The sequence below is a fragment of the Thermobia domestica genome, chromosome 2 (assembly GCF_964235325.1).
Source record: "Thermobia domestica chromosome 2, izTheDome1.hap1.1, whole genome shotgun sequence".
In the NCBI taxonomy this organism is placed as follows: domain Eukaryota; kingdom Metazoa; phylum Arthropoda; class Insecta; order Zygentoma; family Lepismatidae; genus Thermobia; species Thermobia domestica.
Window position 1 is genome coordinate 12,471,516 of NC_137455.1, and position 24,329 is coordinate 12,495,844.

Sequence of the window (24,329 nt, forward strand, 5' to 3'; positions counted from 1 at the left end):
TTGATATAAGAAAGCATACTCTTTTAATGATTCCCCTCCTCTGGTGTTTGATATAAGAAAGTATACTCTTTTAATGATTCCCCTCCTCTGGCGTTTGAAATAAGAAAGTATACTCTTTTAATGATTCCCCTCCTCTGGTGTTTGATATAAGAAAGTATACTCTTTTAATGATTCCCCTCCTCTGGTGTTTGAAATAAAAAAGTATACTCTTTTAATGATTCCCCTCCTCTGGTGTTTAATATAAGAAAGTATACTCTTTTAATGATTCCCCTCCCCTGGTGTTTGATATAAGAAAGTATACTCTTTTAATGATTCCCCTCTGGTGTTTGATATAAGAAAGTATCCTGTTTTAATGATTCACCTTCCTCTGGTGTTTGATATAAGAACTGAAACAGATACTAATGAAACAAACATTTTCAGTATAGCAACCGAACTATTGTAGATACAGACACGTATTTCACACGATTTTGAAGATGTCTTGAAGTTTGTATCGGCAAGTTCTATGTGTGTGTGTGCACCACTTGTAACAAAGTAACATCTAGACGGATCTATTCTTTCATTTCATTTATTTGCCTATTTCATTAGCTTACAAAAACGCGATAAATTCTCACGTAAGCATTACAGTTGTCAATGAAATACACAGAAAATATTATCAGGTAGCAGGAGGTATGCATAATATTATACTTACGCATCTTACTAAGATATAAAACCATACCATTTACATGTTAATTAGAAACCATTTATACCATACCTGACATGTACTGAGGAGAAGTTTCTGTTGCCAATCCTTCGTTCAATGAATCATTTAAATATTCCTTAATGATATAATAGCACTTTACTGCAAGTAGGTTAAATAACTTCTTACGAGAAGCGGTAACTCTAGTCACATTCTTTAAGTACATAGAAGTCTATTATACAACCTAACACAATTCATATATATTTTTGATGCATCACAAACATGTAGCTCCCTTGTCTTGTATTATAGCTACGAACATTTTTGTTAAAGATTAAAAAAAAAGCGTGTTTTTCACAATAAAAAGAATAGATTTATAAATGTATAACCTGGGAAGTGTTAAAATTTTGCTTCTATGAAAATCTTTTTACATGAAGACTTTTTGGGTAATTCGAAAATTATTCTAATCGCTTTCTTTTGCAATCTAAAAGTGTTTAAACTATTTTCAGCAATTCCCCAAATGCATTATTCCGAAGCTAATTAGTGTATTAAACTTGGCGTAGTAAAAGTTAAAATGTCTTCTCTCGGCACCGTACCTTGAAATTTCCATCTTAGCTTCTTGCTTAAAGTGGAAATGTGAGCAGACAATGAGAGATCAGACCACTTATGGTTACACCTAAAAGCTTTGTCCTGCAAAAATATTGGAGGGAACGAGAACACATTTTTATTGTAGGCGATATACGCAGTAAAATGAAAATGAAAATGTAAGAAAATCGATTTATCATCATTTATAATTAATCTGTTCGCTGTTAATCACATTACCAATTTGTATGTAAAAATGGCAGATTTCCTCAATTTTTTCTATTGATTTTCCTTATTTAATCATGCTGATGTCATCAGCGTACAGAATACATTTTGCTGGATACATAACTCTAACAAATAATACTCTAATAAATCATTTATATATAGCAGGAAAAGAAAAGGACCCAAAATGAAACCTTGGGGGACGCCTTTGATTACACTTGATAAAGAACAAATTGCTTCAACCCCATCTGCAACCAATTTTTTCTTATCTGTACCGCTAGTTGTTTACTGGATAAATAAGAATGAAACTAATTGTAGGCTACACCTCTAATACCATAAGCATATAACTTACTCAAATGAATAGCATGAGTCTTTCCCAAACTCTGGAGCGTGAGCCTCTTTGCGGCTAAATAAATGCTGTTATTTTATATGTGGAATACCCAAGTTTAATTTCCGTTCAAATCCAACGGTATGTAAAGTTCAAGCCCCATATAGATTCGGAACTAAATTTCAAACGTCGAACAGTGACGATATTAATACTGTCAACAAGAATTGTAATGTCCTGTTTCAACCTTACACTCTGAAACTGTCTGCTCTAATTGTAGACAGCTTGCTTTGACAGTAGAGCTTAACACTAATGAGCACTAAAATGACGCTGGATTATAATGCCATGATTCTACCTTGTCTCAAGTTAAGTGATTTATTTGGATTGTTTCAGTATACTCTGCCACCTTCTTCAGTAAGCTCTTAAAATTGAAAACTGGTCACATCGTTAAGATTCCTCTTTTCTGTGGAACTAACCTGGAACAATTAGTGCAATATTAATGCTCGGAAATTTTAAAAATAATAATTTTCTTATTGAAAACTCATAAATATTGTAACGAAAATTTCCGAGAATTAATGGTGCACTAATTATTGTAGGCTACTTCCATAGGAAACAGAAATGTAACGATGTGTCCTTTCAGCAGTTTTAAGAGCTTACTGAAGAAAGTGGCAGAGCACACTGAAACAGTTTAAATAAATCAACTACTTTCTTCGGATACAATCTGAAAACGTTACATTTAAATTACGTGTTCTATACCATCTATTAACGAATATACAGAAACATTATTAATTTTCGAAACCTGAATCAGGCAGTAAACTTCCTTGAACACAATTTAGCAGGCCATTTTGTTTAACTGGTTACGTGATACATCACAATGAATTACTACTGTTCAAATTTCATCTGTTTTCGTTAGAAAATATCTTGATCACCTGTCGTTTTTAATAATTTTGGTTTCACACCAGGCCGGTAGCCAGCCCAAAAATGTAGGGGGGGAAGGAGCGGTAGAAGTTAGGGAAGAGCGATACAACCATATTATAGTTCATTTGCAAGCCTATCGTGAACATTTTATGGGAGCCAGTAAAAATTTAGGGGAGCCCGCCTCCTCCCAGACTCTCCATGGATACGGGCCTGTTTCACACAGTGTTCTGCCTTGTAGATTTTTTCTCTCTCAAAAAACGAATACACTAGAAGAGAGTGGTTGCCCTTTTACTCTCTACTTCTTTCCCAATCACAAACTCTGACTCAATATATTTTGAGTGCCGAACTGTACGCATCATCAGGAACAAGCAACAAGGTGAACAAAAATAGAAAAAAAATATTAAATATGACACATTCATATTAAATTAAAATAATAAAATTTATGATTACAATAGAACAGTTATTCAAATCTTTCTTGACAAAAAAATAGTGTCTTGATAGTCCTCACATAATATGATAAACCCATTGATTGAAGTTCTGTTACTTCCATCAATTTTATTATTTTAATTTAAGTTTTACCTGTCGTGCTTAAAAAGAACCTTGGTGGTGATGAAGAGTAAGTCGAAATACATGGACAGAAAATGTGTGTTCGGAAAATACAGGGTGTCAATAAAAACAGCGTGTAATACTTAAAGTGGTATTACGTCGCTTTGGGTATTCGTATTTAAATGAAATTGGTCAAATATTTTTGTGCATGCCAACAATGAACAACAAAGTCAATAATGCACGGGATCAAACACAGAAAAAGTAAATTCATTTTTATTTACTTTGTGCTCACTAATTGGTAACCACACTCTTGTTTACATGCTCACTAATTGGTTATTTCCACAATTGGAAGAAGGCGGCAATGACTTTATTTTCCAACAAGATGGAGCACCTCCTCACTTGCATTTACATGTTCGGAAACATCTGAATGAGCGGCTTTCAGGAAGATGGATTGGACGTGTCGGAAATGATGATAATGTCTTCTACAAGTGGCCACCGAGGTCGCCTGACTTCTTTTTATGGGGTTACGTAAAGGATTGTGTCTATGTATCCCCATTGCCTCAAAACCTGCTAGAACTGCTAGTTCGTATCAGTGCTGACATTCAGTTCATTTCGACAGATATGTTGGAGCGTGTGTGGCGTGAATAGGAAAATATCGTCTTGATGTCTGCATCGCCACTCGAGGCCCACATTCAATGTCTATGAGGTAAAGTAAGAAAGATATTTGATTTTTTTTCTTTCAACTGTGACCAATTTCATTTAAATTCGATTATCCAAAGGGACGTAATACCACTTTAAAATATTATAGTATTTTTATGGACACCCTGTATAAGTTTAAAAGTGATATTTTGATTTGCAATTGGCTTTCCTGGTTTAAAATTAATGATAGAAAGAAAACTCTTACTTCAAAGTATTGAAGCCAGAATATCTCGACGAAGGATCAAACCAGGCGTTATATTAACGTGTGTTTATTTTAAAGAGAACGTACTTTTTATCCACTCCCTTGACCCTAAAAAAAAAAAAAAGAAAAAGTACTCTCTACATAAGTAATAAACGTAAAATTTTTCACAGAAGAAATAAAATAAGATCATCCCCATTTTCATACAGGATTTTTGCACTGTACACCTAACACATCGTACTGGACCACACAATATCTATGTGAAGTTTGACTTCACACCTCTATCACTCTCTGGTTTAATGTATCTATGGAGTTTTCAAGACAGAAAAAGAAGTGATTTGAAAGAGCTGTTCTTTCTTTAAGTCGTACAGTAACTATTTTAAAATTAAGCTAAATGTCGTGACGATTTTCAGTTCATTTCATTTCAGAGGAGGGGGGGGAGGAAGAAGAGGATATTCCATCTTAAAGTCACTTCCATAATGGTTTGTTTATATCCACTTCATTACAATTTGAAAGAAAACCAGCAAGCGGGAAGCAGGGGCGGATCCAGGACGGACTTCTGTGGGAGGCGGTGGGTTGTAATACTGCTACTTACAGCTACTTTTAAGAGCTCCGAACTCTGGTATGGGTTTTATTTATATATAAAATAAAAGTTTCCTCTTCTGTGGGGGGGGGGGGGCGATTGCCCCCCCCCCATGGATCCGCCACTGGCGGGAAGCATACTAAGATTTACCAAATTCCAGACAATTTCAGTGGAATTTTGACCGAAAAAGATTCTACAATATCAAAATTATTATTCAGTGATACAAAACCATTTATTTGCCCTCACCTTTCAGTATAATTATTGCTTTCTTATTTGGTAAATTTTGCAAATAAAAAAAAATAAATTACGAAGTGAAAATGCAATTTGTTCAGTTTCGTACAGTCAACAAGAAATGTAATAATAATATTTCTATGAATGAATATACCTGTATATATATGCACAGTAAAATTTGTCGATTACCTGGTTAATTTAGCCATACATTTGAGGATAAATACTTAGAGATCCAAACATTGTGTTCTGTATAAGTTGCCCATTATTTCAAGCTTAAACAGTTTCCTGTTGAAAAGAAAAAAATATTGTAGATAGGTTTTATTGTATTTTGAATATACAGGGTTAGCATAAATTGTTTGAAAAGGCTATATTTTCAAAAGTATTACGTATACACACACGAAAGATATATGAAAAGAACCATAAACACTAAGTTTGTATTGTGCGGCAGCACGAGTCCATTATCTTTCCGATCGGGTGTGGTAGTGTGGCAGTCCAAGATTAGTGCCTGTCAAAAATGGAGGGAAAATAAGAAAAAACATGTTTGTGTGCTTGAATATGCCAGATGTTCGTCTGTTACAGTTGTGCAACGCGCTTTCAGAAGAGAGTATGGAAAATAACCGCCATGTAAACAAAGTATTTTGCGGTGGTATCAGCAATTCAAGGACACTGGTTGCTTGTGAAAAGGGAAAAGCATCTGGCCTCCCAGATCTCCTGATTTAACGCCCTGCGACTTCTTCCTGTGGGGGTACCTTTAAGACCTTGTTTACATACTCCTACTACCACAATCCTTAGTCGAGCTCAAAGAACGCATCAGGCAATTAACAGGACTATGCTACAAAATGTATGGAATGAGCTCGAGTATCGTCTGGGCGTGTGTAGTGTCACCAAAGGGGCACATACTGAACATTTGTAGAGGGTGTATAAACTTTGTGAGTTTATGGTTCTTTTTATATATCTTTCATGTGTGTGCGTGTAGCCTTTTAAAGGTGAATGAATCATTTATGCTAGCCCTGTATAAGCTTGTCTGCTAAAATTTTATTTCATAATTCGATCACTTTACACAATAATTACTATACTTTCTTCATATTCTTGAATTATTAATCTGCACTAAAATATTGTTACTTGGTTTAATAGAATGCATATTCAGTATTTATTAAAACTATACTTACTCAAAAACATTCCAATTATAATTCAACTACGAACGTTTCGGCAAAAATGTTGCCATCTTCAGCACAGATCTTTTTAGAAGACTAATGTTGGTTATAGAACAGTATTCCGTTGATTATCTTTTTCTGTATAATCATAACTCATGTAATTCTTATAATCTTTCAACGAAATTTACTTTGTATCTATATACTCCTTTTTCTATGAACTAACCGGCATCATAATAAAACTGGAGAGTGATAACTAATGAAATATATCTTTAAAATCTGGTTGGTTTTACTTATTTAAATTTTATCGTATATTTTTATACGATAGGATAAAAATGAAATGAAATCTTTGAGTTTCACGTCCCACGGTTATGCCGGTTAGGCTAAAGGAGACAGTGATGATGAGTAATGAATGAAAATGGTGGAATGAAGGAAGTGGGAGGAAACGGGAGAACCCCGAGAAAACCCACGCACACGGTGTTTGTCCACCACAGTTTACTTGGCGGGGGCTGGGATCGAACCCGGGACCCCAAGCACCAGAGCTCTACCACTGAGCCACCGGTACGGCTAGGTTGATGAAATCAGAGTTCGGAATCGACTTCCACTACCGGTTCATTTATAAAAATCCTCTAATATCAATAGTATTTTACAGAAATATTTTAGTACAATTTTCTGTATTGGGAGGTAGACATTAGGTAGCCCAAGACCGTGTGGTGGAAGTCAGGATCTCTACAGAGTCCCGAAGCAGGCTAAGCAGAGTGGCGTAAGAATCCTCAATGCTCCACAGCAAGCAATGAGGGGTATAAAAGTCACAGAACCCCGAAGCAGGCTAAGCCAGGAGGAAAAGGAACAGCCAAAAGTCTCGCAACAAACTAGAAGCATTGAGGTTGGTTTCTCCTAATGCTCCAGGCAAGCAAGAGGCCAGAAAACTGGTGACTGTCCGCTGGATGCTATCCAATATATAAGCACCCTGGCGGCGGTGACGCTACTACCATGTCGTCATGTGACTTGTACGAGGTACTGGTGATCCGTCTTCTGATTCTCATAGTAATCCCACGTGATGTGTAGTTTATAAAGTAAATACATGGAGTGTTGTTTATAAACACGAGCATATGACATTGTTTATACACAGAAGCACGTGGTACGTTGCAATATTATTTAAAAAGAATTACAAAATTTGGGAGGTTGGTATACTCCTCCCCCCCATCCCCACAAACGCCTCTGACGGGATATGGTTCTACAAGCAACGTTAGTTTTCTCAAAGGATATATGCTAAGGATGACAATAATTTGTTTGCCGAAAGGTTCCCAGTTTTTAATTATAATTTGAGTGTTCTTAGGTGAATACAAGTTTAATAAATGCACTAAAAGATGTTCATTTGTGGAAAACTAAAAAGTTGTTGCATCACCCGACTGAGATTTTTCTGTTGACTGAAAACTAACAATACACTGTAGTAGACAAGAAAACTAAAATAAGCAAATAATAACAAAGAAATAATGTGAATAAAATTTCTATACAAAGACAAGAAAATAACGGGAAAAAAGTTTTGTCTCAGGTATTTTTAAATGTTAGTGTGATTGTGTGTGAATTAAACTTTACAAAAAAAAAGTAATAATAATACACGAGTGACTGCAGATTTTGCCCAAAAAATATTATAATTTTATTGTGTGTGTGTGTGTGTTTCTGTATGTAAAATGCGTTGCTTAGGATCACATATCTACTGTATATGTTTCACTTATTTATTTTCGTTCTTTAGTTTGTACAAAAATGAATTTGAAAATATGATTAACAGTACTTTTACCACAGTAAATTTTCATGTAATAAACAAACTCAGTGAGTTACAGTGAGAGAAAGCGCGCGAGAATTAATGTTGATGTATTGTTGTTTCCCCGAAAGAAATTTTAAAAGGAAAAACGAAGCTTTTATGATTAAATCTTACCACAATATCTTGCAAAGAGAATAAGAATAAATTCAATCTCCTATTGTAAAACACACATCAATAAATAGAAAAGAGTTTTATGTAATCTATTGTTTTTTTATTTAAACCGTTTGACTTCAATACTACATAATATGGTAAGGACAGTAGATATATCTAACATGGGGAAGGCAGACTCTGGTAAGTGAACTTCGGAGCCATCTTTCGCGAGGTGGTAGTGCGCATTTAAAGTGTTAATATTACAAACCGGGAGAGCGCAATAGCCTTGAAAAAGCGTCTTAAAGTTTCCGACTCACCGCATATACGATACGAAGCGTAACGGTATCAAGTGACGGCGTGACAGAGTGAGGAGCATCTACGACTCACGTGCAGAAAGTCCCTAGTTCGATTCTCACTCGAGTCAAGTTTTTTTTTTTTTTTTTAACCTATTACTGTACTAATACTAAACGTGAAAGTCTTATGTCGGTGGTGCTCTTTCTCCCCCCTCTCCTCAAGCGAAGTCTGAAATGACGCTCTGGTTAAAGCATATATCCAGTATTACCAAAGGAGATTTCCCCCTAATCCCCCTTGTAATTCGCACACTGTCCACAGATATACACACGAAGCGTCAAGAATATTTTTTACACAACGACTGTTATAACTATAATATAACTCGTGATATCAATATATTTACGGAATATGTTACATTTTGTTGCTAGTTAACATGGAACATTGAAAGGTTTTACAACTGATTTGAACATTTCTAATTTTTTATGCACTATAAACATATGGTGAATAAATATTTTACTTGTATTTCAAATGGCTACTTTATTGGTTAAAGCAAAAATCAAAAAAATAGTTAACTCGAGGGGGAATCGAACCCGGGACCCTATGCAGGTGAGTTGTGTTCCTCACTACCACGCCGTCACTTGATAACTTAACGCGTCGTGTCATGTATGTGGCGAGTCGGAAACTTTAAGACGCTTTTTGTCCGCTATTTCTGGTTATTGTGGTCTCCCAGTTTGTAATATTAAAACTTCAAAATGTGCACTACTACCACGCGAAAGATGGTTCCCAAGTTCACTTATCAAAGTCTGCTTTCCCCTTGTAAGATGCTTCAGCTTACAAAAATCATTTTGAAAACTTTGCACTGTTCAGGAACATTATTGAGTTAAATACAGCTGCGGTAAGACTTCAGGAACAGATTTTCTTAAAACACTAACCAAACAAACTTAGAATAATCTGCTGTGAATGAGTGTGTTCATTTTCAACCTCATCGGAAATCCTTGAATGTACATCAGGCTGGCAGAGCAAGTAGTTTCGCCAATGGAAAAAACAAGGAAACCTAACAGCAAGCAATGGCTGTTCTAGATAAGCAAAGTGGAAGAGAAGTTCCATGAATCAATCAAAGTGCAAAAATCGCCTCTCGGACTATCAAACTCTATGAGGGAGAAGGATTTTGAATGCATCTATCTAAATTTTAACATCACCCTTCAATTATTCCTGTGTATTGCTACTTCAAACGGGTTCGGTGAACGATTTTTCTTTGGAAAAAAAAAAAGTTAAAAATTATTTAAGATCGGCAGTAGCAGAAGGTCACTTGTGCTTTGCCTAGGAGCGCAATTACTTTAAGAAGCCCCTGTATGTCACACACATATTTCATCAAGATACAAGTTAGGCTTTCTGCTTTGACACACTTACTTTTCCTAAGAACATCAAGAGAAGAACGAAAATTTCAAGTTTACCAAGTTTTAAAGAAGTTTGGTTTAGAACCAAACGCTCTTTACATACAAGGTAACCAAAAAATAGTTCTAGCTGTTTCTGACATCCCATTAACCATGCGCTCATAGAGAGGAAACGAAATGATGCACGTGCTTGCCGAGCGAACGGGAGTTAGTCTGACCACCGATCTTCAATAATACAGGTACGTTGAGCGAACACAGCAGTCATAGCTAGTCAAGTATCGAATAAAAAATGGAGGTTTCGAAGTAGCTTGTTCGCGTGTGTTTTTTGTATGGCTTTAAAATGGGCCTGTCAGCTGCTTCATCAAGTCAGAGAGAATACCGTGAACGAACGCATCGCCAGGCATTGGTTCCAGAAATTCCGTTCGGGAGATGTGAGCCTTTCGGATGAACCTCGCAGTGGACGACCACATGTGTTGGATGAGAGGCCCTGAAAGTAACCATCGAGAAGGACAATGGTCTAAGGTGTGATGAACTTGCACAGGTTCCATGTTTTCACTGAAACAGTTAGACTGCACCCTGCATGGGACACGGAAGTCATACGAGTTAAGCAAGTGGGTACCTCCAGACATTGTCGGTAGCAAATAAGGAACAATGAGCAATAACCTATTTGTCCTTGCTCATTCGGCACCTGAACACACTCATCTTTGATCGCTTGCTCACTGGCGACGAAATGTACACTTCCACGCGTACCAGACATTGGTTGTCGCCATGTAAACCTTTCTTCACACCTCAAGACTACCTTTGGATGGAAGGTTATGCTCTCTATACGATGGAACTGTCGGCAAGTAGTTCATTACGAGCTCCTTCCACCTGGTCAGACCATACTCACAGCAGTTGCAAAGGGTGCACCGTGCGTTGCGCAGAACAAGCCGGTATTGGTGAATCGCAAAGGTGTACTGTTCCTGCACGACAACGCCAAGCCACACGTGGCAAAGAGGACCCAGGAGACCCTTCAGCAACTTGGATGGGAGACACTGCCATACATCATATTCATGGGATCTTGTGCTAACAGATTGCCAATTGTTTCATTTTCTCGACAACGATCTCCGTGGAAGATCCTTCGCAAATGAGGGAGACCTGCGAAACGTACTCACGGACTCCTTTGCATCCACGACCGCAGAGTTTCATCACCAAGGTATTGTGCAGCTGCAGGAACCTTGGCGAAAGGTGTTAGATCCTGATGGAGATTAGTTCGAAACCTAAAGGTAAGTATTGTCCACTATACTTCCCTTTGTTTATCGCTGTCCTAGAATGGAAAGAACTCTTTTTTTGTTTACTTTGTATTTACCCTGCTTGTTCGGGGGACAAAAATCACAAGAACTACTGGATGGATCACCGTTAATTTTGGCCAGGATGTACAGTATCGATAGTTAGGAATTGAGTTCATTTGATGGAGGTGATCAATCCACCGACCACGAAAGTGGTAGAAACCAACCATTTCCTGTTTTAACATTGATTATTATAGAGCAAAAACGATGAGATAGCGAGAAGTTTCTTTCTCTCTCTCTTGGAAATGATTCAGCGTGCTAAGAATACATATAGTCTTTTCTCTTAATCCTCTATTCAAGCTGGAAGTGGTAGGACTCAACCACTTTCGGTTTCAATATTAATTTCTATAGAATGAAAATGGTAATAGATAGCAAAAAGTAATTTTCTACTATCAATTACTTGTCCCAATAATGTATTCTTTCTCCACTCTAAGTTTTCTACTTAAACCGGAAGTGGTAAAAATCTATCACTTCTGGTTTGAATATTAACAAAGTATCACGTCATACAAACGAAACTTCTTCATGTAATGTCCTGGACTGTTATTTGTTTTCTATTGTAACTACAGGGACAAATTCTTCAAAAATTACCATACATTTTTTTTCTTTTTGTCCTATTTTGAAAAATGCATTAAAAAAAAAAAAAAAAAAAAAACATGTTCAGGAAATTGTCGCAGCATATTTAAAGTAATCAAATCATGACAGAAAAGAAAGGCTTCATAACTTATCTTCCATGACGTTATAAAACGGTCTTTTATTTTTTTTTTTTTTCTTTTTCTTATATTTTTCTCTTTCCCCCCTCTCCAATTCGTCCGTATGACCTGCGAGATGACAACTTAGAACTTAAAAAATGTCCACCACACAGCAACAGACAACTATGAAATCTTGTTTTGCTTCAGAGGTTAGTCAGCGACATAAAGAATAGTTCAAAGCTCAATTTTTGCATCGTTTCTCCTTTCTTTCATCAAGGTAACAGTAAAACAAATAAGAAAATTGAAATCTGAAGAACACAGCACTCTAGATCTTACAAAGTACTATGAAATAAAAGGAAGAGTATTAGATAATTGTATACAGATAAAAAAAAATAGTCTTCCTGACATTTCTCCGTTGTAAAATTTTTTATTATTTTTTAACTTTATGTGATATAAAGAATTGCCTGCCAGAGTTTGGTCACCAAATTTCTGAACATACTGTGTGTGTATATATTTTAACTTATTTTTCATAAACTAAATAATACAGAAAATTTTTTTATACAAGTTTTTTTTAACATTCAGAATTTCTTCAATTCCAAATCGAAAATGAAATCTTTCTGTTTTACATCCCACAAGTAAGCCCTGCAGTCTGAAGTAGACGAAAGATTCATTGAAGTGAATAATTATGAAAGGATGTGATAGAATGAGGATGTAGAAGGAAACAGGAGAGTCCCAAACAAAAGCCACGGACACCATGTTGTCAATCACAAACGTACATGGTCTGAGATCAAAACCATAGACCCTTTACACTAGAAGAGAACACTCTACAATTAAGCCACCTGTCCCCACTCTTCAGCTGTAGAAATATTGTCGTATCACCAGCCAATTCTCGACTCAACTTTAGTTTAATTAATTTCCGGAGGTCATAGAATTATGAACAGCTGCATAGCGACAAATCGGATGGCAATGCAATATGTTATTACTTTTTTTTTCCTTTAGGAAATTATTTTAATCTTCCGTAAGAAAATATACAAAGCTACTGCATATAACAAAGATGCGACAAGTATGAAGCAGAATTAAAGTAACCAAATAAAGAAATACATAATAAAGGAAAGAAGACTCAACTTATACAGGATTTCCGTCTTTAGATGCATCCGTGCTATGAGTTATATTTAAAAATTTGAATTGCCAACCTATTGCTAATACGTAAATATGTGCACTAATAAAAACCACGATAAGCAAAACCTCCATAGTTGAAAGCCATGTTACATAATCTTGAATTCTTGAACTGTATCTTGAATTCCTACATTTCGAAAACTTATTTAAGTGAACACGAGTATTATATAGGGGTGAAAACATTGTCCTCGGTCAATCCACCTCCTTTGTATTATCTTTTTTCATTGTACGATGGAAATTTCATTAACTTTTTCTTAAATGCTTCTATTTCACAAGTCAATATGCACTTGTCGATTGACGGAAAAGGCTGTCTACTGAAAAAATGAACAAAGTAAACTGTTCTAGATCGACCGACAATCTGGAATAATTAATTGAATTTATAAATTGGTGTTGAAAATTTTGTACGTGAGCCGCGGCAGCTCAGTGCTAGAGATTCATCTCTGGTGCATGGGGTCCTTGATTCGATTCCAGCTCGGCCATGTGTTTTGTGGTTGAGAAACACCGTGTGCATGGGGTACCTCGGGATTCTCCCATTTCCTTTCACTTTCTTCATTCCGCCATTTCATTCATTTCTCAAAACCACCGTCTCCTTTAGCCTAGCCGGCAAAACCGTGGACATAAAACTTACAGATTTCATTTCATTTTTGTAATTTTCAACATTCTTTGTCAGTTAAGTTACCGACTTATACGTTTAAGTTTGGAAATTTAAAAAAAAAAAAAAAAAAAATCGCAAAGACCGGACGTGAGATTTGAACACCGAAACCCGCTTCGACAGTGAAGCACGAATATTCATTTTCGCTTGCCAACACAAGGCACTACTTTTCTTAAGGTTGGCTTTTGCCTGGCTTCTTTCACTGTTAAGTTTCTCGCAGTAATCATATTAGTATACATCGAGAATAAAGTTCTTCAACGGATTTTCAGTACCATACTTCCGTTATTTATCTCATCATGTGAGTGTCGTTCAATAACCAATTTAATACATTCTTTTTCTCACTGTTTACACATCAACCTTCGAAAGAGCCATTCTTCGCCAGCAAAGATTTTACTGCATTCTCCTGGTTCTTTTTCACAATAGAAGAATTCTCTCCTGTTAATACAAAAGAGAATATTCTGAGGACTTGTTGTATCCTTCTGTTCTATTCGCGTCGCCATCTCTCTTCTTCGTTTGTAAATGATTTTTCTCGCCTGTTCTATCCTCAAGTGGATTTTGCCCGTTTTCCTGATTTACCTGAAAAAGAAAAACAGAATATTTGTAATCAATTTAAAATATTTTTAAGCTGCTCTTTTTACAAATGAATTTTAAGAAACAAAAAATGAAATTAAATGTTTCAATTTAACATCCTACGTTTATAACCTTTTACGCTAAGGGAGACGATGATTAAAGCAAGTGAATGATGGAAGAATTGGTCGAATGAGAAAGTGGGAGGAAACGGGTGTACCCCGAGAAAACCTACGGGCACAATGTTGTCCACCACAAACTTACTCGGCCGGGGATCGAACCAGGGACCCCACACACCAGAGGTAAGCACTCTACCACTGAGCAACCATGACCCCTGAATTTTTAAGAAACAAAAAGCCAAAATCTGAGTAGTATAATGAAAACCCTACAACTCTAGATCCTAACACTTTGTTACAGATTTTCTTTACATTACCAACTTCTGTGTATGACCTTTATTGGGGGTAGCCATTCTTCAGATCCTTCCAACAAAAGACAAAGCTATCTGTTTGTCATTCTTCGATGAGGTGAGGGCTAGATAAGAGGATGGCCTAGTTAACATTAGCGTTGCACCGCATTGCTGCGACGTAATACTCTCTCTATTTTCCAAAACGATTCAGTTCTGTTTTTTTCCCTTACTCCAACTGTCTTTTAGATTCACTCTCCTGGCTTATAAAGGATGTGCTGTTGTTGATTAAAAGCAAAAAAGGTCGAGATTATACAGAATGGCTCAAAAGTAGATATACACCCCTGCATTGATTAATATTATTTGCTTTGGCTGTTCCGAGCTTAAGATATAACTAAAAACACATTAAGAACAAATAATAAAGAAACTAAGTCTATCTGATGGATAACAATAAAAAATGATATAAAATGCAATGAGCTGATCAGTATGGTACTGTATGCCTACTTTTGGGTCACCCTGTATAACTGGTTGGAAAGATATACAAATTGTAAACAAGAATGACAGCCAGGTTTTGCATCTTTGTAATCAACTTTTTTTTTTTTTTTTTTCATTTAACCACTTTAATCCTTTTGATTATTTTTTTAAGGTAAATTATAAACTCTCAGTCAAACAGCTACAGCATCATCCCTATTTACAATAGGATCATGATTCGTACCTCATTTTCTTCAGAATAAAACAGCCCTCCTAACGGTAGAATTTACATATCTCCATCATGTATCTGACGCGAGAAAATAGCGAAAAAATGGATTTTTTTGTTAAGAACCTTTTTTTTTCCCCTCTCGACCGCCCTATCTTAACCCAGAGACCTAAAAAATCTGAAAAATACTAAGGGATGTATTGAATGTGCGTGCAAAATTTCAATCTTCCAGGTGCAAAATTAATCCCGCCAAAAAATAATAAAATAGGCATAAAAAAATATTTTTTAAACTTATGACCTCATCATCCCTTATGTCTCGATGCAGACATACGTAACGTGTTGTACAATGCATCCAGGATTGAGAAAACGGAAAAAAACGGGGGGAAAAAGTAAAAAGCTTTGTTGGTACTTTTTTAATCGAATAATGAAGACACTACCTATCACCTAAAAATAGGTGATTAAATTTGAAAGGGTTAATAAGAGGTGACAAGAAATGTTATTTATCGTAGTTTCTAATCAAATAATAACTTAACAAGATATGGGTTACAATAACCACGAAATATTTTATATAAAATAATGATATAGCTAGTGTGACGTAATACTATAGCTCGTACTCTCTTATTTTCACATGGAGTAGTAGCGCTCCTAGCAAGAAAGCGCTGAAATGTGAACACACCGTGGTCGTTCAAATTCCATCTTAAGCTGTAGGCTCACGTCTCATATAGCCTCAAAGCTGAAAAGGGACGCTGAATTCCAAACAACCAACCAAAGTAAATTATATGTTCCATCTTAATCCTAGAATTGAATATATTACGATTGGTCTTACCATAACATTACGAATATAACAGAAGACAACATTCAGAATAAAGGAAAAGTCCGGAAAATTTTCAAAGCTTTTTTTTTTATTGTGCTTTCAAGTTTCACGAAACTAGCGCAGTGGAACGGTAGTTCCCGTAAGCAAATGAGAAAGATTTCTTACGAGAGGAGTCGGAAAATAAGTTTCCCCTCTTGTTTTCCGCAGGAAAATGAACAACAATGGAGGAAACAAGACAGCGGTTGCACGCAAAACACACCCAGACAAGAGTGGGTAGCCTGCGACCTTGAATATGGCGCCGTCACAGCGTCTGCACAAAGTGCTACTCACAGTATTTTGGGACGCTCAAGGGGTGTTATTGCTAGACTTTTTTGGAGGTTGGAACCATCACTGCTGCGCGGTACTGTCCCATCTTTTCGCCACTGAAGGAAGCGATTCGGAACAAGCGGCCTGGCTTTCTCATATCTGGTGTTCTGTCGTTGGATGACAATGCGAGACCACACTCAGCAACGGCAACGCAAAACCATATTGCAACTCTTGGGTTGGAATGCCTTGCCCTTCCGCCGTAAGTCCTGATCTCGTACCCAGTGACTTCCATCTGTTTTCACCTTTGAAGAAGACTCTCGGCAGCAGGCGCTTTCGAAGCAATGCTGAAGTCTCAGAAGCTGTTCGACGCTTCTTCCGTATGTAGAGCCCTGAATTTTTCCTGTGAAAGGGTTTTTGAAGCTTATAGACCACTATGACAAATGTCTCAATGTACGTGGTATTTATGAGGAAAAATAGTTATGTCTGATCTTTAATGTAACATGCTATGCTATTTTTGGTCTTGCATCCCCAAATCTGCCCACAGTCGCCTAGGGAAACTTACTTTCCGACTCCCTCTCATAGAAATGGGGCCTAGCAGTTACAACACATAATGCAACTCGATGCAAGTAAGTTATACATTTGCTACTTGTCTTCGTACAGCGTAGTAGGTTCCTTTATTTCGTTTTCCATATATCTTGTTACAAAGAGAGACAGAACAATTCATCCTATCTCTCCTATTGTGATGGCTTAGTACCTTTACCTAACTGCGTTAGAGTAACTGAGATGAAACCTGCTTTCGGGTAAAACACTAAGATAAAAAAGAAAAAATGCCTCATCTTGTGCCTCCGTGTTCATTACTTTAATTGAACATCTCTTTCCTCTCTGGCAACATTATCAGAAACATTTTTATTACTGCCACTAGAATCAATATTTACAAGAGCCAAAAAATAATTTGAGGGACGATCACATAAAGCATAAATTAAAGACATATTGTGTAATTCCCCATAAATTATTACTGTGAATACTGCTTTTTTAAAAAAGAAAAAAAAACGGTGAATCGATGGGTAATACGGGGACAATTATTAACTTTTAAACACCGAAGGACACAACTGCTGCGTCAAGGCTTTTAAAACTTAATATTTCAACCCTAATTACGCTAGGAAGATAATTTTGGTATCACTGTATTCCTGAATAATGAACCTTGCCGCCAATGTACATTTTATGTATGTAGGGGGGGGTGTTTTTTTTTTTCATCAGGTTTTTGGGGGCCCATTCCTCTTCTTAGTGGTGATGATAAAAATTGCTATGTGAAGCAATGAAGTAGTCCACTACATGGTAATACCATGTATGTGTACTTGTTGGTTATATGGAGTAGGGAGGAGGAAGAGGCACAGTTGTCTAATTTTTTGAGTCTCCGTTTTTGACGTAAATTATATATTTATTTTTAGGACGGTTCTACATAAGACAAGATATATATTTTCACTGAATTGGTATAGAAGTCTGTTACCTCGTTCGAATCTGTGTTCCATAAGCTTCCCAACGATGTATCAATCATGACTCTGTGATAATTTTGGGGATTACCTGGGCCGCCAGCGCGAAGGTCTGCAACAACCCTTCAAGAAGGTCTGCAACAACCCTTCAAGAAGGTCTGCAACAACCCTTCAAAAATGATACACAGAGCGTTTTTATAGGAATTTTGTTCTGAACTTTTACCTCGCTTTGTATTGCAGCAATGGTTACCATTTTTATTATATTACTGTCACAAGTGTATTGTCTACACATTAGCTTAATTTTGTCAGCGTAAGATGACTGTAGGGGTTGCCAGGGTCCACCAAATTCTATTTTTTTCATATTTTCTTAGGATTTTTTGTTTCTTCTTCTTCTACTACTACGAATAAGGCAGAAATTGTACAAGTGTTAACTCGTTGGAATCATGTTCTATAAGCTTTATAACGAGGTATCAATCATTACTCTGTTATAATTAGGAGTGTCACCAGGGCCCCCAACATGACAATCTACGATTTCGTTCAAATCCTTGCCCGGTGTATAAAAGTTAAGAGCAATCAAAATTGGAAATTAAGTCACTGAACACTTTGCACTAATTGTTCTTTAAATCAAACAAAACTTACAATAGCAGATGAAAAAGTACGGATCCAGCGATATAGTAATAAGATTGATGCTAATAACGTTCCCAGAGATGAAGGAAATATTGAATTAAACACACAGGCATAAGGTGAGGCCCAATAACTTCTATAAGTAAATACTGTAAGAAGTATTCGAAGTATTCTATAAGAAGTAGTTCGAATAACGACTATTACAAAGCAATACTATTTTATGCATATATATCAAAACTGAGAAATAAATTACCATAAAATGATCACACATACCTAAAAGAGGTATTACAAGACTTTCGCTAAATACTTCACCAGATAAGGAGAGGAAGAGAAAAATATAAAAGAATAAGGAAGTAGTTATGAAGCGTCCAGATGAGCGGCACTATAACGGATTTAAGGGTCATATGATGACGTAGTCAGATTGAAAGTGGAGTTAGTTTGCAGGTGGAAGATAAAGCTATTTGTACGGGTGAATCAGTATGAACAAAAAGTAATAAGATTGTAAAAAATGGTGATAACTTACGAATAATAATAATAACTAAAATATTGGGAGACAATGCAGATTGAAAAGTATGAAGTAAAGAAATGGCAAAAATAACGAGTAGCGATGTTACGTGTACACCATATAAGAGAGTTTGGTTTATATGACGTGACATTTTCTCAATATTGAAACCAGAAGCGGTATCATTTCTGGTTTTGATAGAGAGATTAGAGTGGTGGTGTAATACATTCTTGGGACGTTTAATTGATTGCAGAGAACAACTTCTCGGTATATATTATCGTTTTTATTCTATAGTAATCACCGCTACAACCGGAAGCGATTGATCTCTCACTTCCGGTTTGAATAGAGGGTTAAGAGAGATGGTACCTATTCTTCGAACGCTTCATCGATTCCCAAAAAATTGCTTCTTGCCATTTCTTATCGTTTTTCTTCTATGTAAATGAATATTGAAACCGGAAGTTGTAGTGGTTTTCTATCACTTCCGGTTTTATTATAGAATAAAGAAAAGAGATAAAATGTATTCTTGGGACGCTTATCAATTTTACAGAAAAACTTCTCGTTATCTATTACGATTTTGCTCTATAGTGATCAACGTTCAATTTCTAACTTTTGATTCTCTATACCCTGGCCAATATTGATGCTGATCCATCCAGTAGTTCTTGAGACTTTTTTGTTTCCCGGACGGACAAACACATGGACAGAATAACTATATACAGGAGTTTTGGTATACCAAACTTCTTAAAAATCAGGGTAAAAAGGAGTTTTCGTAAACCAAACTTCTTAAAAATCAGAGAAAAAAGGAGTTTTAGTAAACCAAACTTCTTAAAAATCTGGGTGAAAAGGAATTTTAGTAAACTAAACTTTTTAAAGATCAGGGTAAAAAAGAGTTTGGTTTACTGAAACTCGATAATGTATACCGAGAAGTTGTTCTCTGCAATCAATTAAACATCCCAAGAATGTATTACACCTCCACTCTAATCTCTCCACTAAAACCAGAAATGGTTTTAATATTGAGAAAATGTCACGCCATACAAACCACACTATCTTACATAGACTACACGTGACACCGCTCCTTTTTATTTTTGCTATTTCTTTACTTTGTACTTTTTAATCTACATTATCTCCCAATATTTTAGTTATTATTATGCATAAGTTTTTTTTTTTTTTTTTTTTTTTTTCAATTTTATTACATTTTGTTGTTCATAATGATTCACCCGTATCTTCCGCCTGCAAACTATCTTATTTTCAGTCTGACTACGTCATCATGTGACCCTTAAATCCGGTATGGTACCGTTCATCTGAACGCTTCGTAACTACTTCCGTATTCTTTCATATTTTTCTCTTCCTCTCCTTATCTGATGAAGTATTTAGCGAAAGTCTTGTAATACTTCTTGTAGGTGTGTGCGATCATGTTTTCACCATTTTCTGGTAATTTATTTCTCAAGTTTAATAATTACTTAAAACAGTCTTGCTTTGTAATTATCGTTATTCGAACTACTTCTCTCAGTATTTACTTATAGAAGTTATACGGCACATATTCATAAGAAGAGTGGCTCACCTTATTCCTGCGCGTTTATTTAACTGAATATTTCTTTCCTCTCTGGGAACGTTATTAGTATCAATCTTATTACTATATCACCGGATCCGTATTTTTTCATCTGCTATTGTAAGTTCTGTTTGTTTTAAAGAACAATTAGTGCAAAGTATACAGTGACTTAATTTCCAATTTTGATTGTCTTTAACTTTTATACACCGGGCAAGGATTTGAACGAAATCGTAGACTGTCACGTTGCGGGCTCTGGTGACACTCGTAATTATAACAGGGTAATGATTCATATCTCGTTGGAAAGCTTCTTAAGAATCAAACTTTTTACAAATCAGAGTAAAAAGGAGTTTTAATAAACCAAACTTCTTAAAAATCAGGGTAAAATAGAGTTTTAGTAAACCAAACTTCTTAAAAGTCATAGTAAAAAGGAGTTTTAGTAAACTAAACTTTTAAAAATCAGGGTAAAAAGGAATTTTAGTAAACCAAACTTCTTAAAAATCAGAGAAAAAAGGAGCTCTAGCAAACTAAGCTTTTAAAGAATCAAGAGTAAAAAGGAGTTTTAGAAAACCAAACTTCTTAAAAATCAGAGTAGAAAGGAGTTTTATTACACTAAACTTCTTAAAAAATCAGGGAAATATAAATGAGTTTTGGTAAAAGATACTTCTTAAAAATAGATGTACAGAAAACGAAGCGAGTATAGTGAGCTAGGCTATTATGGACGGTTACGTTCCGGAAGGCTAGAGGCGAATACGATGGTTATGTGTCTTCTTATCTCTTTCTGAAGGACATGGAAGAGTCTGCGGGAAGGATTTTACGTGGAAGGTGTGGTCAAATGTACTATTCCGGTGAGTTTTATGTTCTCGGACAAGTAGACAGGAAACGTGAACGATATAGGAGTATCGGCGATTGTTGATACAAATCGAAAAAGGGAGTTGGGTTAACGAACACAGAAAGCTGGGCAGTGCATCTACTGAAGGATCCAAATTAGGTTTGAAGAATCGTAACCACTGGAATTAAGGACAATGTGTTACCTTGGTGATAGGGTGTTAGATGAAAGGTCAATCAGGAATCTAGGACAGGTTTTACATAAGCTTCTGGCATTTCTTTAGTGAAGGTGAAGAGTTTTTCCAGAGACAAGTTTTCGTAATACAGGGTGACCCAATACAATCTCCCACATTTTAAAGGTTAATAAAACAAAAAGTCTTATAGATAGAAACTTGTTTATTTGAAAATATAAAATGGTATTAATAAAGTTCATAATTACTTTGTTTTGATTTGAATTACTGTTCTCTAGTGTTTTGAAAGACACATCAATTGCCAATACTATACTGCAGGGTTGGCTGGTTTAAACCAAGGTGGTTTAAACCATGGTTTAAACCAAAAAACAAAAAAATGTTCGTAATAGTGTAAGTGTTTGAAAAATCTTGATGAACACACATTTGTGGGTTATCACTAGAGACCGGATGTTTAGGCACTAAAAACCTAGAAAATAGGCAGGCAAATAGGCACTAAAAATTTAAAAAATAGGCAGTCAAATAGGCACTAAAATGTAGCTCGAAATAATGAAGTTAAATACTCAATACCATTAAAAATAGATTCAAGTCATAAATAATGCTCAAAGAATATAGAAGCATACTTCTTTGTCAATATCTTCTTTTATTGCATATGTAAAAACGAAGTTTGCTATGCATTCCATATATACTGGGTGAACCTTGAAGATGTGCAATACTTCGGGAGGTGATTCGTGACATCAAAAGAATACAAAAAGTCCTCTTGCATGTTGTGCAATTCTGCGTCGTATACGAGTGACAGGGGAGCCAACTTGGAATCGAAAATCGAATCCTGACAATTGGAGCGAGACATAAAAGTGTGTACATACTTTGGGAGGTGATTCGTGAATTCAAGACGACTTTTTGTCTTCTTTTCATGTCACGAATCACCTCCCAACGTATGTGCACATCTATCTGTTCCGTTCCAATTGTCAGGATTCGATTTTCATTCCAAGTTGGCACCCCTGTCAATCGTACACGACGCGGAATTCCACATTCAACAGGATTTTTTGTCTTCTTTTCATGTCACGAATCACCTCCCAACGTATGTGCACATCTATCTGTTCCAGTCCAATTGTCAATATTCGATTTTCGATTAAAAGTTGGCACCATTATCACTCGCACACGACACGTAATTCGACAAACTTCAAGAGAACTTTTTGTCTTCTTTTGATATCATTAATCACCTCGGAAGTATGTGCACATCTTTGAAGTTCACCCTGTGTATATATTCTAACGTACCACGTGCTTGTGTTTACAAACACCTAATATACGTATATATGTATGTATTATTTATGTTATATAAATTATTGAGCTGAGCGAAGCGAAGCTCTTATACTCGGGTTAGCCGTTTGGTTGTCCGCGAACTCCTCCTAGACCGTTTGGCCGATCTCAACCAAACTTAGCACGCTGATAGAGTATGTCGTGCTGAGTGACAACATAGGTCGAAATCAAAAATCCGATGTACCATCGAGGAATAATCACCGAAAAACGCTTCCTCCTAGACCGTTTGGCCGATCTCAACCAAACTTAGCACGCTGATAGAGTATGTCGTGCTGAGTGACAACATAGGTCGAAATCAAAAATCCGATGTACCATCGAGGAATAATCACCGAAAAACGCTTCCTGATTACGTAGTTTAAGCTCGCTCAGCTCATTTCATTGCAATCGGGTATATCCATTGCATTCCTAGTATATTTTCCCAATGAAGGCTTACTTTGAAGAAAATGCATAGAATAGGCAACATTAGGTACTAAAGTAATTATTTAGGCAGTAAAGGTCGAAATAGGCAAAATAGGCAAAATAAAATTGGCTTAAATCGAAACTATAACCCCTTATATAAACTTTAAAACGTTATTTTTGATCATATCTTTAATATTAAAGAATAGGCATTTTGCCTAACGTCCGGTCTCTAGTTATCACGTTTCACTCCCGTATATTATTCGTATTATATTCAGACCTAAATTCCCATTCATTACTCAAAAAGATTATACTACAAAAGCAACTTTTTTTTACAAGTTTATAAATGTTTATTTTGTGATTTTTTTGTAGTTGTTATTATTATGTAATTGCAATCGAAGAAAAATTCTAAATATTGTTTCGTTTCAATGTTCACTATTGATAAAATACATCGAAAATGCCGTACTTTTGTGTGTGTGTGGGGGGGGGGGTCATACAGACCCCACGAGAGGCATTTAGTGAAATAAGTATCTTTGGTATCTATTTATGTATAAATGAGTCTGAGCCAAAGTGGACTCAAATAATTCGTATCTTTATTCACTTTTCTTATTGATATGCAGATTAAGTCGGTGTATTTCTTTAATTTGGACCAATAAAAGTCGTTGTTAACTAACTTGAACTAAATTAGTTCTTCTGTACTCCGTAGTACTTTGAAATTGTTCATATGTAATTCTGTGTAATGGTTTCACTTGTGCAACTGTTTATCTTTTTGTCCTTCTGAAATGACTCTTGACAGTTATATTAAGAGGCATGTAAAGATCAGTACAACGTATTTTTTTTATCAGGACTCCTTCGTGAGTGAGTCGGCAGACGTATCGCATTTGTGGCCAATTAGTCCTGGTTCCAAGTTCAAATGGAGGACAATTTCTCTCGGATGTAACTCGAGAAGCGGTTTTTATTCCGCTTTAAGCTTATGTGACCCCTTCCAGCATAACCCGGTTGTTGCATAATAACATCAAGGCGAAACAAACTTATTTCTGTCCATATATGATATGAATATATAGAGCAAATCATTTA

General features: G+C 36.0%; 1 protein-coding gene across 2 annotated transcripts in view; it reads right to left on the bottom strand.

Moving 5' to 3' along the window:
* Window positions 1-204: 204 nt before the first annotated feature.
* The window catches only part of LOC145670166 (nucleolar protein 9), a 77,724-nt gene continuing 53,599 nt past the window's right edge, over window positions 205-24,329 (bottom strand). The window contains exon 9 of one of the 2 annotated variants that reach the window (XM_081738539.1): window positions 205-5,263. In XM_081738539.1, coding sequence (XP_081594665.1) covers window positions 5,241-5,263 — 23 coding nt within the window. In that variant the 3' untranslated portion in view covers window positions 205-5,240. Of the gene's footprint in view, window positions 5,264-7,797; window positions 14,151-24,329 lie in introns of those variants that run through there. The other variant, XM_081738538.1, reaches the window with a different exon arrangement.